General features: G+C 39.8%; 2 protein-coding genes across 2 annotated transcripts; one reads left to right on the forward strand and one right to left on the reverse strand.

Annotated features, from left to right (window-relative positions):
* Positions 1-2,534: 2,534 nt before the first annotated feature.
* On the forward strand, positions 2,535-3,521 carry LOC101107549 (olfactory receptor 2D2). Its single transcript, XM_004016610.4, has one exon. The coding sequence runs from the start codon at positions 2,535-2,537 to the stop codon at positions 3,519-3,521; it is 987 nt and encodes a 328-aa protein (XP_004016659.2).
* A 1,331-nt stretch (positions 3,522-4,852) lies between these two features.
* Positions 4,853-5,800, reverse strand: LOC101113526 (olfactory receptor 10A4). The gene has a single exon (XM_004016194.4). It carries the CDS (start codon positions 5,798-5,800, stop codon positions 4,853-4,855), a length of 948 nt encoding a protein of 315 aa, XP_004016243.3.
* Positions 5,801-9,236: the final 3,436 nt, after the last annotated feature.

Below are 9,236 nucleotides of genomic sequence, written 5' to 3' on the forward strand. Positions count from 1 at the left end.
GAAAGATATTTGCTTATCATTTAATTTTCCCTGAGATCTAGTCACATGATTGATACAGTTGCACTAATTTCTATTCTGGGAACGATGTGTGGCAGAGAAATAACTTAAGTCTAAAGGACCCAAACTGAACTATATCCTGGAGACTAAGAACCTATGAAGTAATAACTTCCACTACTGCTGCTGCTGCTGCTGCTGCTAAGTCGCTTCAGTCGTGTCCGACTCTGCGCGACCCCGTAGACGGCAGCCCACCAGGCTCCCCTGTCCCTGGGATTCTCTAAATGCGTGACAATTCTGAAAGTATCTATCTTAACATAGCTTGTTCTCAAAATTTATTTTTATATCAGCTGTTTTGACAACAGACTATATTTCCCTTAGAAGAAATTCTATATCATTTTGATGTAAGTAATTGTTAGGTGATACAGACTCACTTGGCCCAGTACATTCATTCATTAAACTATGATATGCTGTGAATCTATGTTGTTCTAGGGACGACTATGGCACTAGAGATGAAACATGACTATAGTTTGGTCCCTCCTATCTGAGGGCCTCTGGCGTTGGGTCTTCTATCTGTATCCCCTTTACTAAGCACGTGGTTGGCCAATAATGCTCAGAAATCAGGTAATTGAATATTGCAAGAGTGTTGAATGCTCAAGGAAAACAATGCTATCTCTACGTAGCTGGCTTATCTGTTAATAGAGAGACTATGCTGAGCAAAAACCAATGAGGTTTAAAAATGCAGTGTGTCCTGGGTATGTGGCAGGAAAAATAGCTAGAAAAGTGACTTGGGATTGGATAAGGAAGCCATAAATGACCATCAAGAAGAGATGAGATTGTTCTTATTAACGTTTTATTTGTTTGCTTATTGTTTCAATGTTGAATTGAAATCTTTCATCATATTGACCCATCTAGAACCATCCAGAAACCGAAGACTCCATTATCTGATAACACAGAATGTAATTATGACTTTTTGAGAAAACTCCTGGCATTCCTTTAGCCCACAACTTCCTAACTTGAAATTCTTCAATTCCATGAGGGTTCTTCAATCTCCTTTGTTTTCACTTTACTGAAATTTCTTTCTTGTTTGGATGTAGCAGTATCCATGACTTTATCACCAACAGAAATTAGAAGTCTTTTAAAATAATATTGCAGTTGTTGAAGTTACCTCAAAATCTTATTCAGGCTCATCATTTTGAAACTAAGGTGATTATTAGATCTGCCTAAGTTTTAATGTGTTAAAGAGCCACACGTATTATTATATCACATAGTTTTATTCCCCAAAACTGTTTTGGTAACTGTTTCCTTGGTAATCTTATGCATTCTATTTGATGTATGTATTTTTAAATTTATTTTTAATGTGAAATCTTAAAAAATACTTTGAATCACCTTTACCAAACACATAAAGGACTGATAGCCCAAAACTTGCATAGGGTTCTAAACTTTAGTCTTAAGTAAATTTCTTTCCTTTCTTTTTTGCAACAGCTCCACAAAAAATTTTATTATTGTTACCACATTATTGCAAGTCTCTCTAGGCTTTCTAAACAACTCGACTAAAAACTGTGTGGTCAAATTATTTTCATTTACTTCATGGAACATAATTTATTGAATAAAGTTCTACGCTATGTCTTTTAAAGAACACAAAAATGAAAAAGACATAGACACAGTTATCAAAGGAGTTTTTAGTCTCTGAGAAGAGTAGATAGATAATGCAAGACAGATGATAAGGCAATAACAAGCGAGAGATGATGTGCTGGAAGTGGTGGATTAGTGCCGTTTGGTCTGAACCAAACCAGACAGGGTGCCGGCTTAAAATGAAAATTATGTTATAATGGTGTTTTGGAAGTTCACTGATGGCTAAGATCTATATTCAGGAGCTCCAGTTGAAGTAGGGGACAGGACATTCAGAAGGATTATAGCACACCATACAGAGTTATCCCTTGGTTTCCTAGCTCTTTCAAAATAGATTATTTTGTCCAAGAAAAAACCATCAATTCTACAAGGTACTTTGGTTCTTTTTCTTATACCTTGGTGAGTGACTGTTTCGTTTTGTTTTGTTTTGTTTTTCAGGGAAGAAACAATACGAAGATTTGTATGTTTGAGAGACTAAAAAAAAAAAATCTATACCATCATGAGACGGGGGAGGTGTCACAAGAGCAAAATAAGACTCAAATGTTTTTGCTGATAATAAAGAGAAATTAAATTTCATGATTTTACAAGTGAATTCAATCTATTGTTTTTATCATTAGAAGTATGATGTTCAGATAGAGAAGATGATGAAGACGATTCTTTTGATCTACCATATGCTTGTCAGATGACACTAGAAATGAACGTACCATCTTATGAAGTATTAAGTTTTGCAACATTGAAGACATCCCAAAAAAGCAGTATAGTCATTTTCTAACAGCCTAATAAAGGGGATTCTTAAAATGGTTGGTATGATTGGGGGCAATTTCTAAGCCTTCCAGCTCTGAATTGTATAATCTTATAGCCTACATCCAACTATGTATACTGTATAGTAACTTCACACTGATAAAACTATGAGACAGACAAATCAGACGCAGGTGACAGAATTCTTCCTTCTGGGACTCTCTGATGACCAACACACCCAACAGCTGCTTTTCACCTTATTCCTGGGTGTCTACCTGGTCACTGTGCTTGGAAATCTGCTTCTCATGTTCCTTATTCAGGTTGACTCTCAGCTTCACACACCCATGTATTTTTTTCTCTGCAATTTATCTCTGGCTGACCTCTGTTTCTCTACCAACATTGTTCCTCAAGCCCTAGTCCACCTGCTATCCAGACAGAAAGTGATTTCATTCACACGTTGTGCAGCTCAGCTTCTACTCTTCCTCATTTTTGGGTGTACACAGTGTGCCCTTTTGGCGGTGATGTCCTATGATCGATATGTGGCTGTCTGCAACCCTCTGCATTACCCTAGCACCATGACTTGGAGGGTGTGCATCCAGCTGGCTGTAGGGTCATGGACCAGTGGCATTCTGGTGTCTGTGGTGGACACCACCTTCACACTAAGGCTGCCCTACCAAGGCAGCAATAATATTGCTCATTTCTTTTGTGAAGCCCCTGCAATGTTGATCTTGGCATCCACAGACACCCACACTTCAGAGATAGCCATTTTCCTCATGGGGGTTGTGATTCTCCTCATACCGGTTTCTCTAATCCTGGCGTCTTATGGCCGCATCATAGTGACTGTGGTCAGGATAAGGTCAGCTGAGGGCAAGCTCAAGGCATTCTCAACCTGTGGCTCCCATCTTGTGGTGGTCATCCTTTTTTATGGGTCAGCAATTGTCACCTACATGACACCAAAGTCTTACAAAGAACAGGAAAAGCTGGTATCTGTGTTCTATGCAATGGTGACTCCCGTGCTTAATCCGCTCATCTACAGCCTGAGGAACAAGGATGTGAAGGGAGCTCTGAGGAAAGTAACCACAAGGAATTTCCCATGCAGGTTTGGAATTTTCCAGACACCGAGAACCTCCTGGTTGTCTACTTCTAAGACTGGCTGAGTAGGTGCCTCTGCAAGACTGGAATATGGTAACTTTCATCCTTGGTACTCATCTGTGGACCCACGCTCCATCCTTTATCCAGCACTCCCTTTGTAGAAGAAGAAGGACAATAATTCATGGAGTATTAGAAAGGATGCTCTGCTTCCTTCTGGTCAGTCTTTTAAAAAAATCACCTGAGAAACACTCCCATTTTATATCAATAAATATATCAATGAATTATGAATAAATTCTTATGAATACTTTACACAAAGCTATGGTGCCCATGTCCCAAGTCTGCTCTTTGCCAAGAGTCTAGAACTGAACTATGTTCACTGACAAAGTCTTAAAGGGGCAGCAAACTTTGTTGAGGGATATGCAAGCTTAAGAAGGACAGTTGATTCCATCCAATCATAGTAACATTACTCCCCTAAAAATCTAGAAACAAAAACTCTTTGGGTTATTCATAGTAGTTTCCCATAATCTGTCCACATCTGCTTAACTTGGGATTCTTTTACACTCTTTCTGTCAAGCAACTCCCATATCCAAGGTGGATAGTTTGAGATTAAGGCACTTTTCCATGTAGTGAATTAGTTTTCCCCATATGAGGCACAGACCAATTATGGTAGCAGAGGAAGTCCTCAAATCATACCCTTCTAAACATGGGTATTTTACAAGCAAATGGCGGATTTAAAGTATCATTTTATTTTCTCTCTTTCTCACTAGAATATAAATTCCATGAGGCAAGAAATTTGTCTTATTCACCCATGTGTCTTCAGGGTTTAAATAAGGTCTGAAATATGCTGAATAAAAATTTGTTGACATTTTGAGTTCTTAAATTTTTGAAAGTTTGATTCTAAACCCAAAGATTTTGAAAAAAAAAAAAAGTGAGTGAAAGAATGGAGCAAACTCTACTATTTATTATCACAATTATCATTAATTTATCTTCTAAGCAGAAAGATCTTTGAAAGTTACTGGTGTAACTCTTGGATGTACAAAAGAAAATAAAGCAGAAAATTATAAAATGACATGAAGAAGTTCAAGAAAAGTTAAAGCAAATAAGAAATGACAAGAAGTAATGAAGTTGTCAACCACCAGACTGCGAATCTGTGTAAACCAATATAGCATCCTCAGAGACATCGGTACCCCAGTCCCAGAGAATTCTGGGCCTACTGAAGTTCTTTATTGCATCACTCATGTTCTTTCATTCATTAATGGATCCCAGTGGAAAGTCCAAAGTCCCAGTGTGTATACTGTGGCTCTTGGAAAGAATAGAGACCAAAGACGTATTTGAGGAACTTGCTTTTCTTTCCTTTGCCTATGTGTTCTACCCCCTCAGTTTCCATCTAAGTCAGTCATAGTTTCTGAAAGCCCAAGGTCCTGCGGATGGCCCGCCTTAGTGCAGCCTTTACTTCGCTGTTCCTCAAGCTGTAGATGATGGGGTTCAGCATGGGAGTCACCACCGTGTAGGAGAGCGACAGCAGCTTCTTGCTCTCAGGAGAGTTGCTGGACCGGGGTCGAAAGTATGTGAGGATGGCAGTGCTGTAGAAGAGGGAGACAACCAGAAGGTGGGAGGAGCAGGTGGAGAAAGCCTTGCGCTTCCCCTCGGCTGAGGGCATCCTGAAGATAGTGGAGAGGATGCGGACATAGGAGCCCAGGATCAGCAAGAAAGGGAAGAGGATGAACAGGACAGTAGCTGTTAGAGCTTCCAGTTCAAACAGAGAGGTGTCAGCACAGACCAGTGCGATGACAGGGGGGCTGTCACAGAAGAAGTGGTTCACCCTGTTGGGGCCACAAAAAGGGAAGCTGAAAATCCATGTGGTTTGCACAGTAGCCACTGGGAATCCTGAGAACCAGGAGGCAGCTGCCAGCTGGCCACAGGCCCTGCGACCCATCATGATTGGGTAGCGCAAAGGGTCACAGATGGCCACGTAGCGGTCATACGCCATGGTGGCCAGGAGGCAGCACTCAGCAGCTCCGAAGAAGAAGAAGAAGTACATCTGGGTAGCACAGCCGAGGAAGGAGATGGTTGTGTCCTGAATAATCAGGGTCCCCAGCATCTTGGGCACAATAACCAAGTTGAAACCTATCTCCAGGAAAGACAAGTTCCTGAGGAAGAAGTACATAGGACTTTGGAGGGCAGAGTCAGCTGTAGTAACCAGGATTATGAGGACGTTTCCCATCAGGGTAACAAGGTAAATGGTCAAAAAAAGGAGAAACAACAGAGCTTGTAGCTGAGAGGACAGGGATGAGAAGCTCACAAGAACAAACTCCCTGACGACTGTCCCGTTTCCCCGCATCATTCCTCTGCTCAGGATTTTATTGGACATTCACACGCCAGGAAGGTGGCAGTCTCCATATGTTATTTAGACTTTGTTACACCCTTAGAAAGGGAAATTCCCATGGCCTCATTCTTCATCCTCTTATTATTGTTGGAGCTCAAACAGCTATGCTTTCCAATGTTAAAAACAAGTCTGATTATGGGAGTCACTTGTTTTTTTGAAGAATGTCAACTTTTTTTTCAGACTGAACTGAGGCATACCATATATATCTATACATGTCCTAACTTTTCTTTACTCAATAGAGGATGGTCAAAGACACAGCTTCATTTTTGTCCTTCTATTCTATCTCTCTTCAACAGTCAGTATTGCTAAATATGAAGCCAGGCCAACCATGTCTGAAGAGAAGGGTCTCAATGGCAGAAAGATGGTGAGGGTGTGTTTTCTGCAAAATGAAAGATGGAAGGAGAAAGTCAAGGAAAGTGAGTCAACTATTACCAATGATCCCTGAGGAGGAAACCTGAATGTGTCCCTGTTTGGAGCAGCTCATACTTGGGAAGAGTTCAGTATCCTGGAAGAATCATTCCTAAACTCAATCAATTCTAAACTCAGACATTTCTTTTTCTACTTTCTCATTATTCGTGTAATGGCTGCGATCCAAAAATGTGCAAGCAATAAATGCTGGAGAGGGTGTGGAGAAAAGGGAACCCTCCTACACTGTTGGTGGGAATGCAAACTAGTACAGCCACTCTGGAGAACAGTGTGGAGATTCCTTAAAAAATTGCAAATAGAACTACCTTATGACCCAGCAATCCCACTGCTGGGCATACACACCGAGGAAACCAGAATTGAAAGAGACACATGTACCCCAATGTTCATCGCAGCACTGTTTATAATAGCCAGGACATGGAAACAGCCTAGATGTCCATCAGCAGATGAATGGATAAGAAAGCTGTGGTACATATACACAATGGAGTATTACTCAGCCATTAAAAAGAATTCATTTGAATCAGTTCTGATGAGATGGATGAAACTGGAGCCAATTATACAGAGTGAAGTAAGCCAGAAAGAAAAACACCAATACAGTATACTAACACATATATATGGAATTTAGGAAGATGGCAATGACGACCCTGTATGCAAGACAGGAAAAAAGACACAGATGTGTATAACGGACTTTTGGACTCAGAGGGAGAGGGAGAGGGTGGGATGATTTGGGAGAATGGGAATTCTAACATGTATACTATCATGTAAGAATTGAATCGCCAGTCCATGTCTGACGTAGGGTGCAGCATGCTTGGGGCTGGTGCATGGGGATGACCCAGAGAGATGTTATGGGGAGGTAGGTGGGAGGGAGGGTCATGTTTGGGAATGCATGTAAGAATTAAAGATTTTAAAATAAAAAAAAATAAAAAAATAAATAAACTCAGACATTTCTAAGCTCAGACAATTGTAGTTTAAACAAGAAGATGAATAATATAGGAACTGTGGCTTCTCTTGATCACAGGACTAAAGCCCCTGCTTGTGGATATATGTGATCAGGCAAAGAGAACATAGACTCAACATACTGTCAGACCATAGAGAGCAGACAGGTATGTTATGTATGAATGCTTTCATCAGCTTCTACTGGTTATCTTGGGTCTTGACTCTCAGGAAATATGAAGCAAATTTTACACATTAATAAAGACCAAATCAAACATGCAAGTGTGACTAATAATGTTAAATCCTGTGAAAAAGAATCAGAAGGTTTCACCATGGATCTACTTCTTATATAATATATTGCCCCCAAATCACTGTAGCCTTTTATTTTCAATCACTAAGAGAAAAAAATAATCTATTCAATAAATATTGATTATCTTTAGTGTGCCAGACACTGCTCTAGATATTGAAGATAATATACTAGTAAATAAAGCAAACAAAAATATAACTCACTTTTTAACAGGAAATGTGGGTTATATTAAGTTATATGAATAAAATATTTATTATGTTAGATGATGAGAAGAATAAAGCAGTGGAGAAGACAGGATTTAGAGTGTGCGGTGTGTCACAGAAGGTCTCACTGAGAAGATGATTTTTGAGTAAAGTCCTGAGCAGGTGTAAGACGAAGTCGAGGTGGTGAAAGAAGGAGGGAGGTAAAGAGCACAATAGAAAGAGTCTTTTAATTTTTTTTTCCTGATTCCTATTCATTTTAAAAATCTCAAGCTGGGCATCACTTACTTACTTCATAGAAACTTTTTTGAAATCTTATTTATTTTCATAGTAAAAATGAACATTTATTGAGCACCAAGTCAATACTGGACAGTACTCTGAAGGTTTTGCAAGTGTTATGGTTGTTTCACAACTACCAGAAGATGTAGGGACTATTACTAGTTTCACTTTACATCCAAGGAATCTGAAGCCCAGAGAAGGGAGTAGTTTTCCTAAAGTTAGGCAGCCAGCACGGGTTGGCATCTGACTGCAAACCATGGGTTTGCCTGTTAGGTGGAACTTTCACCCCCTCTCTGAGAATGGAAATGAATCTGAACTCACAGGTGAGACTAAGCTGGAGTGCTCGGCATAGGATGGTAGTGAAGGAGAAAAGAAGCAAGATTACGTCTAGAAGGGCAGAACATTTCAAGGTGTTAGCACCATTGGAGACCTGAAATACCGCTTTTACAGTCCTTAGAATAATCATGAATATATGTCTTCATCTCATATTCTAGGGGGTATATTCCTTGAGAGCAGAAATTGTGCTAATCAACTTTTAAGGCACATGCCCAGTAATTTGTTATTAATTGAAGAATAAAGAAGATATGAAATAATTAGGGAAATACCTATATAGGCAGTGTGTAGGCACAATGAGCCACATTAATAAGGAATTTAGACACAAAAGACTGCATACATCATTGGTGAGTCATATCTTCCTCCTGCCCAACCTCCGCTACCCTCTCCTCCCCACTTTCATCTACCTCATTTCAGGAAATGATGCCACCTGGCTGTGTCCCCAGGAACTGGGTTAGAAATTCTTAATTCATCCCCAAACTTGATTATTTTTCTTCCTGAAGACTGATTCAACATCACCTTCTCCATCTCTATCACCATGGCTTTAGGTTTTGGCTCTTATTTCCTTTGGCCTAGAATCTTCTAGGAACCCGACTCTATCTCATTTTCTTCGATCCATTCTTGATTTGGATGTGATCTGACAGCGGCTTGAACAAGGTTATTTACCTGCTAACTGTCTTTCAGTCACTCCATACTGTTCTTGGAATAAGTAAAATTCTTAAAAGATCTTTTTCTCTGATTTCTGCTTATTTTTCCAGTTTGAAATCCCCTACAGAGCTGATGTCACTGCAGAAGGTGATTGCAGCCATGAAATTAAAAGACGCTTACTCCTTGGAAGAAAAGTTATGACCAACCTAGATAGTATATTCAAAAGCAGAGACATTACTTTGCCGACTAAGGTCCGTCTAGTCAAGGCTAT

The sequence above is a fragment of the Ovis aries genome, chromosome 15 (assembly GCF_016772045.2).
Source record: "Ovis aries strain OAR_USU_Benz2616 breed Rambouillet chromosome 15, ARS-UI_Ramb_v3.0, whole genome shotgun sequence".
NCBI classification, from domain to species: domain Eukaryota; kingdom Metazoa; phylum Chordata; class Mammalia; order Artiodactyla; family Bovidae; genus Ovis; species Ovis aries.

What these genes read in the sequence shown, in the direction of transcription:
- LOC101107549 (XM_004016610.4), top strand. Translation starts at nt 2,535, where the DNA reads ATGAGACAGACAAATCAGACGCAGGTGACAGAATTCTTCCTTCTGGGA.
- LOC101113526 (XM_004016194.4), bottom strand. Translation starts at nt 5,800, where the DNA reads ATGATGCGGGGAAACGGGACAGTCGTCAGGGAGTTTGTTCTTGTGAGC.